Source organism: Nannospalax galili, unplaced genomic scaffold, assembly GCF_000622305.1.
Source record: "Nannospalax galili isolate Female #2095 unplaced genomic scaffold, S.galili_v1.0 scaffold879, whole genome shotgun sequence".
Lineage (NCBI taxonomy): Eukaryota > Metazoa > Chordata > Mammalia > Rodentia > Spalacidae > Nannospalax > Nannospalax galili.
Window position 1 is genome coordinate 1,327,796 of NW_008346261.1, and position 18,688 is coordinate 1,346,483.

The window sequence follows — 18,688 nt, forward strand, 5'->3', positions numbered from 1 at the left end:
TCAAACCATAAGACAGAGACAAATAGAGGGTACTTAAAAAATGATGACAGCAGGATGAGGATTTAGCTCCATGGTATAGTGTTTGTCTGATATTCTCAACACCCTTGGTCATATCCTGAGAACTGCAAGCAAAATAAAGAAATATCATGGAAACACTATGCACCAACGTCTCAGTGTTAGTAGCAAAAACAATGAGTCTTTCTGTAAGAAACTATAATTTAGAATGAAATGGAGATCTCTTTTGAGGGTTAGAAACTCATTCAATTTTATGTCTTATAAAGCTTATACTGACTTCAATACTGTATAACTGTATTAACGCAACTGTAAACCTAGAAACTTGCACTCACTTGTGAAAGAGATGCACTCTTGCTCTGGCGTGTGTTATTGAATATATTAAATCTGTAGTAAAATGCTTCTTTTAATCATGTAGTTATTAAAAATTTTAAAAATAATGATTAAAAAATAGTAAGAAGAATTAGTAGATGTGAAAATCATTACCATTGAAATCTACCTGATGACTTTATATCCATGCTCAGATGCCAAGGAGCTCAGAAAGTAACCGACTGTTCATGTTAATTAGTAGAGGTGAAAAATACTACCATTAAAATCTACCTGATGACCTTATATCCATGCTCAGGTGCCAAGGATCTCAGAAAGTAACCGACTCTGACTAGTAATACTCAGGTACATAGAGATTAGAGATGCATATGCAAACATCTAAGTGTTGGTAGCATTAAAAATGATATTGTTTTCTGTATGAAACAATATATTTTAAAATGAAATGCAGATGTTTCTTAAAGGTTAAAACCTCATTCAATTTTATGTCTTATGGGCTTTATACAGAGTTCAATATTGTATAACTGTATTAATTCAACTGTGAACCTAAAAATTTACAGTCAATTTTGAAAGAGATATATCTTAGCTCTGAGAATTGTTATTGAATATGTCAATGCTGTTGTAATGAAATGCTTCTTCTAAGTATGTGGTTATTAAATAAATAATTAACTGGGGAAAAAAAAGTTGTTCTCTGAGGGCTGAGAGATGGCTCAATGGTTAAGAATACTGGCTGCTCTTGCAAAGGACCCAGGTTCAATTCCCAGCACCCACACAGCAGCTAACAACCATCTGTAACTCCAGTTCCCAGGGAATCCAATGCCCTCTTCTGATCTTCATAGGCATTGCATGACATAGGTGCACTTATATACACGCAAGTAATTTACTAATATACACAGAATAAAAATAATAAAGAAAAAAGTTGTCTTCTGACCTCCATATACATGTCATGGCATGCCCATATGTGCATGCATGCATATACACACAATACTAATAATAAAATTTTTGAAAATGCTTTTCAAGGAGGCTGATCAGCAGCAACTCCCAACCTTGCTAAAAGATAACAGAAAAGAGTCATTGGCTTTGGTGACAGATCACTGGTGCCCTGACAAGAAAAGCAACACTAGGATGGATGAAGGAGGAGTGTAAAATGAAAAAGAGAATCATCAACCACAGGCTACAAGTTATGCCAAGAAGTGAAAATGAGAAAATTCTACCTGGAAGAAAAAATTGCAAACAAGACAGGCAAGCTAATAAAGGTGCCTGCTTGATTGATCATGCAAGTCCGAGAGCCCAAGTTTGATCTCAAAAGCCATGTAAAGGTGGAAGGACAGAACTTTATTATACGAAGAGCTTTAATACACCAAAGAGAAAAAGAATTGTAACAATAAGAAGAAAAGATGTCAACAAATAGTTCATACAAAAGGAACCTATAAATGGTCCTTAAAGATGTTTAATTCCATTCATTTTGAGAGAAATTAAATGAAAATTACTCTGATACCACTTTCCTGTGGGAGACAGGCTTGAGCCTAGGGTAAAAGTCTTATTGACAGCCATACAGCAGGCCCAAGGCAAAGGCCCAACCGCTGGAGCCACAAGGAACACCTTGTGACATTTGCTCCCATTGGCAGATCATGAGACTGATGCCTAGAGCTCGCCACTCCCTAATCACCACCCTTGAGACCCCAAATTGCAGCACTTAGACAGCCTAGGTCACGTGGTTCCCAGGAAACCAGGCTCTATAAGGAAACCCGAACCTAAGTAACTTAAAACCCATTATGCTAATGAGGAGTCTGGCTGGCGATGTCATGATAGGACACAGCCCTGCCAAAGATCTAAGTTGTAACTTCTTGATTGGACCCCTACCCCTGTATAAGCGTGTGCCCTTCTGCAATAAACCGGATCTGTGTCAATGAACCTGGGCTCCTGTGTTTGAATTCGGCTCCGCTGACACAGTCTCCTCAACAGCCCTAGGGTCCAGGACCGGGCAGAAGTAGCGAAGAGCGAAGACGGTACCCATGTGATCAGAGGCAGCGCCCAGGAGGCGGTGCCCGCGGCATCCGAGCAAGCAGAGGAGCGGAGCCGGGAGACAGCACCCAGCACTGGAAGAGTGAAGGGGCGGCGGACGCACTTTCCCATGCAACAAGCAACAACAAAATACACCTCAAATGAAGAGTCAGGTGCATAAACAGTATGTACAGTATGCCATCATTTGGGCAAAAAAATGAGAACAAAGATGATGTATCCATGCTGACTCACAGACATAAATAAGCTCTGAATAGCCTTGTTTAGGAGAAAGAACAAAGCAGGGAAGGTATGGATGAAAAAAGGCTCTTACTAAGGAAGCACAGATTTTATGTTCAAACAATGTGACTGTACAACATTTAAATTTTTAATTGTACATAATGAAATAGAAAAATGCCACAGTATATGGAATGAAACAGAACCAGATGTTTTCTGAGATAACATGATTCTAGACAATAACAAAGTATGACAGAGAAATTAATGCAAAGTTTTTAATTTTTTAAATTTACTTTTATTTAACGTTAGAACGTTTTGCCTGCATGTATGTAAGTGCACCTGTGCCACGCAATGCCTCAGAAAGCCAGAAGAGGGTGTTGGATCCCTTGAACTAGAGTTATGGATTGTTGTTTCCCACACGTAGGTGCTGGAAGTCAAACCCTGGTATATGCAAAAGAAGCCAGTGCTCTTAACCACTGAGCCAACTCTCCAGTCTCTTAATGTAAATTTTCTTTTTTTTTTTTTTTTTGGTCTTTTTGAGACAGGCTCTCCCTCTAGCCCCAGCTGTCCTGGAACTCACTATGTAGACCAGGCTGGCCTTGAACTCAGAGATCCACCTGCCTCTGCCTCCCGAGTGCTGGGATTAAAGGTGTGCGCCACCATGCCTGGCTCTTAACATAAATTTTAATAAATCAATTTTACTAAATCTGTTATTTTAAAGTACTGAAACCTCTCTTAATTAAAATGCACCATACCAAAATTGTACTACTATGGGGGGGAAAGGCAATAAAGCAATTATTCATAATATTATTTTTTATGTGTATGAGTGTTCTGCTTGCAAATATGTAAGTGCACGATGTGTGTACAATGCCCACTGAAGTCAGAAGAGGGCATCAGATTCTCTGGAACTATGGAGTTAAAAACAGTTGTTAGCTACCATGTGGGTGCTGAGAACTGAACCTGGATCCTCTTCAAGAGGATCTGCCAGTGCTCTTAACTGCTGAGTCACCTCTCCAGCAACCCCCTTTTGAATTTTTTTCAAATTTTTAAAATATATAAATATAAAAAAATTAGTTTCTGTTCTATATCCTATAAACATGCTATGGGGTTATTCAATTATCCTGATAAACTGGAAATGGAGTCTCAGAATTACTGACTTTTAAAATCAATTACCTTCATTATATATTTTTGAATCAGACAAAAAGTTTCATTAGCTTCTTTTGTTTTTTTGAGACAGGGTCTCCCTGTAGCCCCAGCTGGCCTAGAACACCCTATGTAGACCAGGCTGGCCTCCATCTCAGAGATTTTCCCTGCTTCCAACTCCTGGGTGCTGGGATTAAAGGTGTGTGCCACCACAACTGGCTTGACTAGCTTTAAAGAAAATTTAACTGGTAAGAAACAACCCATTTCCCAAACAGCCTGGACAATCAAAGTTTACCAACTTTATTTATTTATTTATTTATTTATTTATTTATTTATTTATTTACTTACTTACTTACTTACTTATGTGTATGTGTTTGGGTCTGTGTGTGCGTGCTCTACATATGTGCAGGTATCTGCAGAGGTCAGAAGAGAACATCTGATCCCCTGGAGCTGAAGTTACAGGCAGTTGTGAGCCACCCAACATGGGTACCAGGAACTGAACTTAGGTCCTCTGAAGAGCAGCACACACTGTTAATCACTAAGCCATCTCTCCAACCCTCAAAGTTTACTAACTTTAAAATGCCCTGACATGGTGCCTGTTCCATCCTTCCTTTGGAATAGGGGCTGAAAACTCAGAGGTCCGCCTGAGAGCACCTGGATCCTGCCCCCATGTGATGTTATCAAAGTGCCTGAAAGCAGGCTTGAGCAAGGGACCCCAGAAGATGAAACATTGGAGACACCTGCAGCTGCAAGCGGACCCCAGTCGTTTCCTCATGCCCTAGCCGCTATATGATCACTAACTCTCCTGATTCACAGCACAGTTGCTTCCATCATGCAGGAAGGCTTTGTCCCATGCTGTGCCCCTTGAATAAATGCAATCCCATCAGAAAAAAACAACAACAACAAAAAAAGCAAAGTGCCTGAAAGCAAATCCTAAATCCATCACTCTTGAGTCCAGCCTTGGCAGACAAAAGAAAAATGAGGAGGAACCCAATAGAGGGATGTGTTTGGAAGCCCTTGTCAAGAAATTCCAATGGACTCTCATATGAACATTTGAAACTTGCCCTATTCTGACTTTTTTCTAGATCCCTGTCTAGAACTTGTAATGCTAATTACTCTTGCCTTTACTTCTTCACATCTCCTATTCACCAGTCAAGAACTTTCTTTTCCCCTTACAGATAAGAGTTATGCAATTTAGATAGACCCAAATTGCCTCACCCTGCATCCCTGTTCTGCATGGAAGAAGCCAGAGCAGTCTGCATCCTTATCTGCAAGTTGGGTAACCTCTTCAGAGGATGGTATGATAAGAATAGGAGGTAGGAATTGGCTAGGCAGTTAGGATAAAAAGACCCCAAAGAAAGGTAGCCAGTTTCTTGGCTAAAAGTAAAAATGTCCTTGGGCCTCTTGGCAACATACTCCATTCCAAAGGCCAAAAATGTCGAAAGTATCTATCTAATCCTTAAAAGATTTTAGGGTTACCTCTTCAGAGGGGGGAATGTTAGAGTAGCAAAAGGCCTCATAAAAGAAAAAAGAAGAAAGAGTACATGAGGTTATCAGAAAAACTTGATGGGGAGATATGGGAGGAGTTGGAGGGGAGGGAGTGGGCATGGATTTGATCAAAACACTTTATATGCATGTATGAAATTCTCAATAAATTATTTTTTTAAATGTCCTGACATAATAAACCATGTCTTTAGTACAAAGTCAATACAAATATATTAAATACAATAAAAATGTACAAATACAATAAAAACTCTTACTTAATGAGGTTATGGCACATATCTCGTAGGGGTTCATGGTTTTTCTTCCTTACATTACTGTTGACCAAACTATCTAGTTCATCCCGAGCAAACCGAAGCTGAACTTCTGTTACACTGTAACTTGCTGATTCCCGAGCACATTCTTCAATGTTATGAGCTTCATCTAAAATGACAACCTGTTCTTTCAGCTTTATATCCATCTGTAAGATAAGACAATTTTCCTTTAAAATGTTTGGTAAAATGTATTTAAAGAAGCAGAAAAAAGATTTCATTTAAAAATTCACACTACAGGCCAATATTAGTAGTCAACTTACATAAGGAACTGATTCTCAGGCCTTAAAGTAATATTGCAAGCACCAAATACCAACCAAATACCAGTTAGCCATTTTTCACTCTGAAAACACTTGGCAAATCTATCAATGAAAATATTCCAATTAAGTGAGCATGGATCAAAGTACCAATGACTATACAGAAGGGGATAAAATTCTACATTGAGGGGCTGGAGAGATAGATGGCTCAGTGGTTAAGAGCACTGGCTGTTCTTGCAGAAGACCCGGGTTCGAATCCCAGCACCCACATGGCAGCTAACAACTGTCTGTAACTCCAGTTCCAGGGGATCTGACAGCCTCTTCTGTCCTCTGCGGGCATTGGACAACACATGTGCACTTACCTACATGCAGGCAATACACGCAGACACATTAAAAAAAAGTTCTACATTGATGGGGCTTTCAATATATTTTAAAGCCAATTACAAAACACTTTTAATTCTTGGGGTTTAAGCCCCAGGCTTCATGCACAGGCAAGCACTCTTAAAAAATGAGCTATATCCCCATTCCTGAATAGAGAACCTTTAAAAAAGTAAAACAAGAATGCAGATTCAAATGATTCCCCAAATACTAACAATGTAGTGTCATAGTACACATCTATTTCATTTTAATCTGGCCTACAACTCTTCATTTTGAACACTGCTCTTCTCCAATGTGATGCTGGAGGACCTAATCTGTAAATCAAGAGACACCATCATTCTCACAACAGAGGTAAAGCTTATAACCAGGCTCACCAGTTCAATAAAGTATTCTAATCTTCTGTGGTCGTGATTCACGAATGGACATGCCATCCAAGCTTTCTCGGCCAACAGAGAAACTGGAGGGTATTAATATGAGGTCGTGCTCTTTCCTCCATATTAGCAAACAGCTTGTGGTTATCCTTGGCCCACAACAACAACAACAACAACAAAAAAAAAACTTGCCTAAGAATAAAGCCATCATACAGAGGAAAGACTCAAGCATTTCTTCTTAAGCTCTTTGCAAGTTAGGTTTATGTAGCTTCCAAGTGGGAATCCTGACTAATAAAAAAAAAAAAATGCATTTAACGCATTTACCAATGACTTATTTTGAGAAAGTAATAATATATACAGGTCTGAAAATAACTGGAAAGAACCACAGAAGAACAGAAACAGACCAAAGTTTGAAAGGTTAAGATTTAGATTTGTACCAAAAAAAAAAAAAAGGCAGTGCTTTACCGCAGAGTTGTAATGAAAAGCAGAAACATAGGCACCCTCTGGGGACTACGAGACACATTTGAAGAGTTGATATAGGGAGCTTTAGTAAAGAAGGCTGAAATAGCAGTTCTATGTCAAACTACTAAGTATCTTGAATATGAAAAGATGTTATCTCAGAGCAATGGGAACAATAAAATTTTAAGTAGGGGAGAAGGATATAACAAAAGTAACATTATAGCTGGGCATGGTGGCACACACCTTTAATCCCAGCACTCTGGAGGCAGAGGCAGGTGGATCTCTGTGAGTTCAAGGCCAGCCTGGTCTACATAGCAAGGTCCAGTTCAGGTCAACTGGTGCTACAGGGAGACCCTGTCTCAAAAAGACCAAAAAAAAAAAAAAAAAAAGGTAACATTATGAAGACTAACCTCACTAGCACTGATATATTCAATGCCTGATTAAGAGATAACTAATAAGAGGTAGGCCAGTAAATATAATGGCCATTAATTCTGAACTTAAAGAACTAGAAAGCTGGGGTGGGATTCACCTATAAGAAAGGAAAAATACAGAAAACGGGCTTAGGATGTAGCTAGGTTGGTAGAGTACTTACCTAGCATGCATGAAGCCCTAGGTTTGATTGCTGGCACCAAATAAAACTAGGCATGGAGGCATACACCTACAACCCCAGCACTTAGGACGTAGAGGCAAGATAATCAGAGGTTCAAGGTCATCCCAGCTACATAATCAAGTTCAAGGCTAACCTAGGCTACATGAGACCCTGTCTCAAAGAACAAACAAACAAAAATGACCCAGAAAAGAAAGATATAGAAAGCTAATATGAACTACATAGTTAGACCTAAAGAAAGCAGTAACAATTGGCTACATCAAACTATTATTTTTTGCCCTGGGCTATAAAAATTGGATGTCTCTAAGAACCAGGAAAATAAATAAAACCCGAAGTTCACTACTCAAAAACTCACAAAGCATAATTTCATAGTACATATTCTCCTAACATAAGTACTTCAAAATATGCCTTTTTCAGAAAAATGTTTTAAAATAATTATTTTGAATTATTCACAGAGAGAGAACATGGCTATATGTGGCCTAAAATGGGGACAATTTTGCTCCACAGGGGATATTTGGCAATGTCTAGAGGTACTTCTGATGGTCACAATTGTGAGGATTCTATTGGCATCTCAGATAAAACCAGGGACACCACAAACATCTCACAATGCACAGGGTAGCCCACCACAACAAGGACTCCCCCAGTCCCAAAGTCACTCTAATCAAGGTTGAGGAACACACTGCAGTTCCATTTCAGTCACTTAGGGCCTTAAAGTTGTTGATTACCTTGGAAATTAAAATGACAAGGTCTAAAATTCACCTCTTAATTAACCTTAAAATATGCTTTCAGCACTATAATGTTTATATAAATTTACATAAATTCAATACAAAGGAAGAAAAGGCATAAAAGCGTCTAAAAGCTTTACATTATTTATATTCCAGTAAGAGAGAATAAGTTCTTCTAATTTTATATATACTCACACTTTCTCTTATTTGTGCATCTAGAAGGTAGTTGTAGGGACAAAATATTATGTCCGCACCTTCCATGAGTTCTCGAGCAGTGTAATAGGGGCACGCCTTCAGCTTTCTTCCTAGGCTGATAAGTTCTTCAATATCCCAGGCTTTGCACATTCCTTGAAGGTTCTGTAGTGTTTGTTGATTACCAATTTTATAAACACCATGATAAAAATAGCAGGATTTTCCCTAAAAACAAACACATATAACCAAAATGTGAACCAATTTAGGAATAGAATAAAGATTATCTCAGATTAGCTGGCCTGGAACTTGGCATCCCAGGCTGCCTCATCTCACAATGATCTGCCTGCTTCTACCTGGGATTAAAAGCAAGTACCACAAAGCCTGGCAAACTATCTCAGAATTTTAAGAAAAAGTATTAAATCCAAAATATATTTTTTTAATATTTTATTTACTTATTTTTATTATTTTATGTGTATGAGTGTATTGGCTACATGCATGTAAGTGAACCCGTGTCATGCAATGCCCTTGGAGGTCAGAAGAGGGCATCATATCCCCAGAACAGGAGTAATGGATGGTTGTTAGCTGCCATCTGGGTGCTGGGATTTGAACCTGGGTCCTCTGCAAGACCAGCCAGTGCTCTTAACCACTGAGCCATCTCTCCAGCCCCATAAACCCAAAATATTTTATAAAGAAAACAAATTATACTATATTTATAGTCACAATCTTACTTTTTCTTCCAGAGACACAGGGGTTTCATTATGTTGCCCAAACCTACGTCAAACTCCAGGGCTCAAGTGAGCCCCCTGCCTTATCCTCCCAAGTAATTGGAATCATAGGCCACACTTGCAACCATTTTAAAGAAAATATAGCAACTGATTAAATTAGAGAGAGCTCAAGATGATCCAAATATTCTTGAGAAAAAAAATTTTAATTTATTTTCATTTTATGTGTATGAGTGTTATGCCTGCATACATGTAAGTACACCTGTGTTGTACAGTGCCCATGGAGGATAGAAGAGGGCATTAGATCACCTGGAACTGGAGCTATGGACAATTGTTAGCAGCCATGTGGGTGATGGGATTTGAATCCAGGTCTTCTGCAAGACCAACCAGTCCTCTTAACCACTGAATCATCTCTCCAGCCCCAAGAAAAATACTTTTAGTTACACTTGTTGTGGCTGTGACATTAGGCACAAAGTGCTTCTAAAGGATAAACAAAGAGTATCACCGGTTGCTTTTTTTTTTTTCGGTCTTTTTTTGAGACAGGGTCTCGCAGTAGCCCCAGCTGTCCTGGAACTCACTATGTAGATCAGGCTGGCCTTGAACTCACAGAGATCCACCTGCCTCTGCCTCCTGAGTGCTTGGGATTAAAGGCGTGCACCACCACGCCCAGCCACTGGTTGCTTTTAAGAATGATTTAGGCATAGGAGAGAAAACTTCTATAGACTCTCTTGTCCCCTTTCAATTTCGAATAATGTGACAGTACTGAAAGGAAGGAAACAAGGAAGGAAAGATAAGTATTTCTCTTTATGAGTTAAAAGGAGTTACTTTAAGGCCGGGCATGGTGGTGCACACCTTTAATCCCAGCACTTGGGAGGCAGAGGCAGGCGGATCTTTGTGAGCTCGAGGCCAGCCTTGTCTACATAGTGAGTTCCAAGACAGCTGGGGCTACAGGGAGACCCCGTCTCAAAAAAAAAAAAAAAAAAAAAAAAAGGAGTTACCTTATAACAGAAGGACACTGCCCCTACTAGATACCATAGGCTTGCAAAGTAAAAGCCCAATGTCAGGAATAGACTCCCTCTCTTGAAGATGTTGACCAGGTGTCCCACAGACCCTCAGAAATACTGACCACTACCTTTGCTCTTGGTTACCTACCAGAATTTCAAGAGACCTTACTACTGAAGACAAACATGAACTGTAGAACAAACAAGAAGAAATCAAACTGGTGCTGACTTCAAAAATTCCTCTCTACTGCCTAGCTTTCAGAGTGTTGGAAGGTGCAATGTAAGATACCTAAAGAGAAAATTTTGCATGAACCTTACCCAGCTGCGAGCTAAAACAACTGGCCTGGAAGATATGCTTACTTGTGTAATAACAACACAAATATTATAGTAGTAACCGACTACTTTCTAACTGGATTAAAGATCCACTTCATAGGATAGAGCCCATACCTGACACTGATATTAGGTCGAGGAGCCTGAGGCTAGACACCCCACAGGTCATGGGAAAAAGCCTACTACAACTATTCTATTAAACAGATATAATATCAAACTGATTTCTAATGACTTACTATTATACCACATAGATTAATGTATCTTTCAATTCTCAGCAGAGATGCACCTTTATACAGCAGATAGTGATTAACACAAAGAACCACAACTGGCCAACATAAAGAGAACAAGAGGCTGCAGACTGCTTATCCCTGAATCGGACACCTATATCAAACTTTTGCCTGCCAAGAATCAGGAATCATTACAAAAGATGGGGAGGAACGATTGTAAGAGACAGAGCAGGTGATTGACCTCAGAAAACAAGAGTTTTCCAGGCAACTCATAAACTCACAGCAACGCTGACAACATGAACAAGTCCCACGTAAGCTCAACCCAGACAAAAATCCCAACATAGACTTGGGGAAGTGGGTAAGAAACTCCAACCCTGGGGCTGGAGAGATGGCTCAGTGGTTAAGAGCACTGGCTGCTCTTGCAGAGGACCCAGGTTTGATTCCTAGCACCTGCATGGTGGCTAACAACCATCTATAACTCCAGCTCCAAGAGATCTGACACTCTCTTCTGACCTTTGCATGCACTGCACAACACAGGTGCATTTACATACATGCAAGCAATATACTCATACATATAAAATAAAATATTTTTAAAAAAGAAACCCCAACCCTATCTGAGGAACTACTAGCAACTGATGGATGGGGTAGTAAGGGTGGATAAGGGAGGGGATCTAAATATGATCAAAATATATTGCATGAAAATTATTAAAAAATCAGTTTAAAAAGGGGAAAAAGATTATAATGAATGTTTATTTTTTTTTGAAAAGCACTGCTATAGTATCTAGACCATATATTATAGAAATTTGATGTAAGGATTTGAAAGAGGGGTGCAGATATGGGAGGGGATCCAAATATGATAAAAATATGTCCAAAAAAATATATAGTATGAAATTCACCAAAAAATTTCTCTTTTCTGACATCCTTAATAAGTGAAAATATATACATGTCTGCATTTTATCTATTTATATATGTACATCTTATATATTTAATCCAAAAAGTCTTTTGTTTTTACAACTTACATACGGCACTAGGGTCAGTAATGCTTGTGATGCAAGCATTAAGATCTGATTTCAAGTCCAGAACACACGTGAAGAAGCCAGGAATGGTAGTGTGTGCCTGCAATCCCTGCACTGGGGAAGCAGAGACAAGCAGGCCCCTGGAGGTCTCTGGGCAGCCAGCCTGGCCTAATAAGTAAGTTCCAGGCCAGTGAGGGACCCCATTTCAAATAACAAGGTACACAGCACCCAAGGCAACATCTGAGATTGACCTCTGACCTCACACACATGTGCAGGCACACTTGTACACACATGTGCATGCACACACATTCAAACATACATTATATACTCTAACATGCCTACAAATTGCTAGAAATAGATCAAACCATAAAGAGTTTACAACCTACAAAAGCATGCAAGCAAATAAAAAGACAAAAAGTGAGCAGTTGAAAAGTAGTCCTGACTCTCCAATCAGAGGTATCAGAGAAGCTATGTACTTCTCCAAAGTTAAAATTAACTAGGAAGTACTGTTCATCTAACTCTTATTTATTTAGTTCACTTTCTACTTCATTTTCACTTATTTGCCTAATATCTACTATGTTTTTAAGCCTTGATACTGTTTCAATTTCACCATTCTTTAATGTTTTTGGTTTTCTTTCTAATGCAATCAAAATAGCAATGGTTTAGAAGTTAGAAAATGGGTTCTGGCTTCTGAACTTTTTTGCTAATTTCCTGTCTGGGCAGGAAATTACTTTAGGGCCATTTTTCTCATGTGACTAAGCATCAGAAGAGTAGACAAACCAGAAGCCTTTTAAGATTCCTTCTGAGGGGCCAGAGATGGTTCTTGGTCAGGAGCATTTATTGCTCTTGCAGAAGTCGTAGGTTTGGTTTCCAGCACTTACCAGTTGGTTAACAATCACCTGCATGCACCCAGCTCACACACATACACATAAATTAAAAAACATAATAAATAAATCTTAAAAAAAAAGAGATTCCTTCTGACTCACTGACAATACTACCTCTAAGATTCCTTCCAGCTCTGAAACTCTGTGACTGTAGAACCCTGAGACAGGTAGATGTGCCAGTCAGCTCTCTGATACATATTCACATTAATATGATGTTTACCATTTCTTCATTCTAAACATCTTGCATAGATTTATGAAAGCTAATCTTTATACCAAATAATTACTAACGTCTTCTCAGAACCTATGACTATTGAATTATTCAATTTTTACATGCTAAGCTACATTCGATTCTTTTTTTTTTTTTTTTTTTGAGACAGGGTCTCCCTGTAGCACCAATCTCACAGAGATCCACCTGCCTCTGCCTCCCAAGTGCTGGAATTAAAAGTGTGTGTCGCCATGCCTGGCACTACATTTGAATTTTTTTAAATCAGATAATTATGTATTTAAAACTTCCTTTAAGGGCTGAAGAGATGGCTCAATAGTTAAGAACACTGGCTGTTCCTGAAGAGGACCTGGGTTCAATTCCCAAACATACATGGTGGCTAACAACCATCTCTAACTCCAGTTCCAGGGGATCTGATGCCCTCTTCTGACCTCCATGAGCATTTCACAACACGGATGGACTTACAGGCAAAACACTCATACACACAAAATTAAATTAAATAAAATATTTTTTAAAAAATCTTTTAAGGGGCTAGAGAGATGGAACAACACTAGTTGTTCTTGCAGAAGACCCGGGTTCAAATCCCAGCACCCACATGGCAGCTAACAACTGTCCGTAACTCCAGTCCCAGGGAATCCAACAGTCTCTTCTGACCTCTGCAGGCATTGCACGACACGGGTGCACTTACCTACATGCAGGCAATACACACATACACATAAAATAAAATAAAAAAGTAAAAAATCTTTTAAAAGTGACATTTCTGATTCAGCTGAAAATTATTTTCCCTTATTTGAAACAAAAATTAACTTTAACAGAGAAGCACAGACCATTCCAGTGTGTTTCTTTAATAAAGAAAGAGTGAACAAAAACACCTGTGCATTCAGATCAGAAAGTTCACACTTTCAGGGCTCTCAGAATGACAGCCCTGTGCAGGCTGATAATGAAGCCAAAAGCTCATCCATTTTACCTGTGTAACAGAACCCAGAACGGAGTCTGTCTGCTGGTGCTGGTGTGTTATCACACTTTAAACCCTTTTCATTCAAGTGTCAGTTATCTATTTATCATTTCACTTTGGTAAATCAGCCACAGTAAGCACAGACACCTAAGGTAACTTTGTAATTGGCCCTCATTACAATACCAAATTACTCAAAGGACTTAGGAACAAGAAAAAGAATGCTCCTGTATACCCAGGGGGTAAGTAAGCATTCCAGGCAGAATTAAGTCAAAGCAAACCACAAGCAAGCATCTTCATTTATTTATATCACTAATATTAAAAATAAAATACTTATTCATTTCAAGCAAATGAAAAGTTCTGAGCACCAGGACTGGAGAAATGGCTCAGCCCTTAAGAGCACTGGCTGCTCATGCAGAGGACCTGGGTTTGATTCCCAGCACCCACATGGCAGCTAACAACTATCTATAACTCCAGTTCCAGGGGATCCAATGTCCTATTCTGACCTCTATGGGCACTGCATAACACGGTAAATTTGCATACATGCAGGCAATACACTCATACACATAATAATAATAAATAATAAATATTTTTTAAAAGTTCTGACCAGGCCAGGCATCGTGGTGCACACCTTTAATCCCAGCATTTGGGAGGAAGAGGCAAGCGGATCTCTGTGAGTTCAAGGCCAGCCTGGTCTACACAGCGAGTTCTAGGCCAGGTGGGACTACAGGGAGACCTTGTCTCAAAAAACACCAAAAAAAAAAAAAAAAAGTTCTGAGCATCATAATCATTTTTATGCAATTCAAACTTATTAGAATAAAGATAAATCAAAAACAGTGATTGCAGGATTCTAGAAGATTACACAAAATGAAACTATTTGCTTTAAACTTTAATTTTTTTAAAAAAAATTGTATTTATTTTATGTGTATGCGTGTTTTGCCTGCATGTATGTAAGTACACCCATGCATTCAGTGCTTGGAGAAACCAGAGGAGAGCATCAGATCCCCTGGAACTGGAGTTTGGCACAGTAGTTAGTTGCCATGTGGGTGCTGGGACTGAACCTAGATCCTCTGCAAGAGGAGCCAGCGCTCTTAAACCACTGAGCTATCTCTCCAGGTCCTGCCTTAAACTTTTTAATTGCTTTCATGTATTTTATTAACCTATGTATTTACTACAAATACACAATGATTTTTGTCAATAACAAACAAAAAAGATTAAAAAAAAAATACAATGACAATACCAGGAAGCACTTGAGGAATTTAGCAGATCAGTTAGTCACTCATGGAAAGAAGTCTACTTAAATATATTTGTAGTTTTATAATAAAGAGGTTTTCTGGGGCGGGGGGGTGTTTTATCATTTTCAACTGGTCTTGAGGTCTTTCAAAACATATACAATGAAAAGATCTTAGAACTCTTCAACTATATAGAAAGAACTTAAACAGAAACTAACACGACTCTGAAATGACAACATGGTATTGATTGAATAATTCTATATTCTCTTCCTGGCTCTAAAAGTATCACTTGGGTTTTTTCCAATGGAACCCCTTAACACTTGCACTTTCTCTTATACTATATCAGGTTTAAACAGCTATTAAAATATCTCCTGAACATGCCTAAATGAAGCCTTAGTAAACTCTAATCTTGTTAAAATAAAACACTGAGAAAGAAACAACACAAAATTTCTCCATATTATATGGTGAGAAGTGATACATCAATGAAATGAAAATATTGGGATATTTGGTAAAATACTAAAGACACAGAAAAACTTTCAGAAGAAACTGTTGTTTCATTTCATATACTGGGTCACAGATAATTTCTGAAGACAACACAAATACATTCTTGCGACTTCAATTTTAGACAAAATAACTATACTAAAAGCAGATTCTCAAAATAATAAGGCCTAAAACAATATTTTAAAATCATGTCTTTGGTTAGAAAGACTTCTTTTGTTCTACTTATACCATTCCAATTTTCCTGGAAAATCTTTAAGCCATTTATGACATTGTTTTAAAGTTAATAACTTGATAGAATTTTTAAAAGAGAACACTTTATAACATCAGAATCATATTTCTCAATTTTAAAAAACTCAAAATTTGCTCTTCCTAAAGTTATTTTGAAGTTTTTAAATATGTAAAATACATTCATTAGATCTAATTAGACTCTATTCTTAAAACATTTTTATCTCCTTATAGGACATAATCCACACAACTATTTTTGGTAGAGAGATTTAAAAGAAAGAAGATTACATCAGAATACAATAGAAATTAATGTCATGTAATTAAATATCTGCTAGTTTTAGGACCAAAATCTATTATTTTAACTTGAATTATGATTTTCTTACAGTAAAATTGTTTTTTCAAAAATATACCAATATTAGCAATTAATTTGATTTTCATGTTATTTGATGATCACTAGAAAAGTACATATAAAGCATATATCAAGAAACTTGAATCTTTTCAGCCTCTTTTCTCTAAATCAAAGTAACTTTACTCACATGTTTCATATCCAGCAATTCCATGCACTTTTCATTTCTGTTGAAGTTACCAACTACTTCAGGATGAACACAAGTATGATCCCTGCTGGAAAGAATAGTCATCGGGACCCCTGAGTACATGGTCTTCCGGAGCTCTCTAGTAATCTGAGCAATCTGCTTGTGTGTGCGTGTCCCAAAATATATTTTGGGTCTCTTGGATTGTCCCGCATGATCCTTCTTAATAGTATTTGAAGACTCTTGTCCATTTCCTTGTTTAGTAGAACAACAGCACCAGGAACAGGGGCCAGGGGGCTGTAACAAAGGAAAGAAAATATAACCAATGTCTGGACTACCAAGCAAATGTTACAAAACCTCTCATGGAATCACAACCTGTATGTAACAAATCACAATGACCAAATAAAAAAGTTTTAGATATTATAGTATCTAAAAATTCATCATTAAAGAAGAAACTATATACTTTACACAAGTTAGCCTTCTATGTTTTCAAAGGTATAAATGATGCTCTGACGTCTGCATTCTTTCTAATATACCACACTGACTCTGAGTCCAAATTTTTATTTTTTTTGGAAAATCATAACGAGTTTATTGGGCTTGTTAATAGCATATAGATGTTTTAAGTATATCTTAATCTTCTCTTTCATGAATTATATTTTAAAATTATATGAAAATGTGAACGATGATTTCAATTTCTCTTAGGTTTCATGTAAACTGATGTTTAGAACTGATAGTGTTTCTCATAGTATAGCTCAAATATTCCACATCAATGTTTTAAGAAAGCATTTTAAATATGATCTACCAAAGAACAGATACAAACAAGTTGAATCTTAAATATCACTACAAAGTAAAGAAAATTCTTCTCTAGCAAAAGTATGAAAATGAATGCAAATTATTAACATTTGACAGTAAAAGCAGGTTGCCAGTACAGAACAAGTATGTCTGAAATCCAATTACATGCATGAAATGCAAAGCCATCAGTAAAACTGCTACCCAAGAAAGTTTTTCCTAGATAATTTCACCAGTAATTCAGTGTCATAAATGAAATAGTTATATAAATGTCTCCTTAAATACAATAATGGAACATCAGGAATATAGTCTAATATTTACCTGTGTATCTCCTGCTTCCAAATTATCAAAAAAATTTCTTTTTACAAGTTTAATGCTATGAGAACTAACAGGTACTTAACTACTCCCTTCAAAGCTTCAATTTCTACACCAAATGAGACAGAATGAAGCTTCATTTAAGAGAAATACTGTGAAACAGTCACTGATAGGAAAAAAAGGTAAGCAACACACTAATTTAAAAGAATTTATACTGGAAAGTTTTAGTTTTATACAACAAACACTCTTTCTACTATCTTTTTTTTTAAATTGTAATCAGTAAGATTAGCCTTCATAAACAAATGCTAAGTCATAGCATGTTACACCACAATACTGGGGATCAAGCTGTCTTTTAGCCTCAACTCAGTGGAAAAGCAAGTTCAAATTACTCCTAGTCTCGCTCAACCTTGTCCGCCATTAAATATTACAATACATGATAGAATGGATGTAAATGTGACCCTTCTGGAGCTGTCACTCACTAGGATAAAAGGTCCACTGATGTGCCAAATAAACAGTCAGTCAAAGCAGATAAAGTTACAGTGGTGCTGGAATTGTTACATTCCCTTCTCAGGTTGCCAGTAACAGCAGATTTCATTACAGAGTGCTGCCACATTAAATAGCCAGTTCCAAATACCCTGCCTTCTTTATTGAATAATTACTTATTCACTGAAAGGATAAAAAGAAGAGTTATGAATGGGGCTCTTGTCAACAGTGAAGCAGGAAACAGCTGAAGTGTGGTTTATGTTACATATGTTGCAATATCTAACAACTTATGGTCACAGAGAAAATGGAATGCAAATTCTATCATGATTATTTTCATTGAATTTGTTTTTGATCTTTGTAGCGATCACATTCACTAATTAACATACTAAGAAACTAAGGTAGCTGTAGGTAGCAGAATTAGTTTACTTTTTCATACTTTCAAACTTTTTACTCAATAATGTTATTTATTTTCCTTGTGACACTATTAAAGTTAATAAGCTAGGGCCTACTTATCATTTTGTTCTCTGTGCATTATATCTAAGTCTAAAAGTAATATATTAAACTGGTTATTTCTCAAGGCTTAGAAAACTTAATTTTTGATGGAACACTTTTCAAAATTAATTTCACTTAAAATTTACTATTTGAGGAGGAAGCATGGAAATTTACATCATGTTAATTGGTAGAGGTGATAAACATTACCAATGAAATCTACCCGATGACTTCATAGACATACACAGGTGC

At 37.5% G+C, this 18,688-nt stretch overlaps 1 protein-coding gene across 1 annotated transcript in view; it reads right to left on the bottom strand.

The window, feature by feature from the left end:
* The window catches only part of Brip1 (BRCA1 interacting protein C-terminal helicase 1), a 213,801-nt gene that overhangs the window by 146,449 nt on the left and 48,664 nt on the right, over positions 1 to 18,688 (bottom strand). The window contains 3 exon segments of the mRNA XM_008842653.3: positions 5,478 to 5,677; positions 8,521 to 8,742; positions 16,367 to 16,657. Coding sequence (XP_008840875.1) covers positions 5,478 to 5,677; positions 8,521 to 8,742; positions 16,367 to 16,657 — 713 coding nt within the window.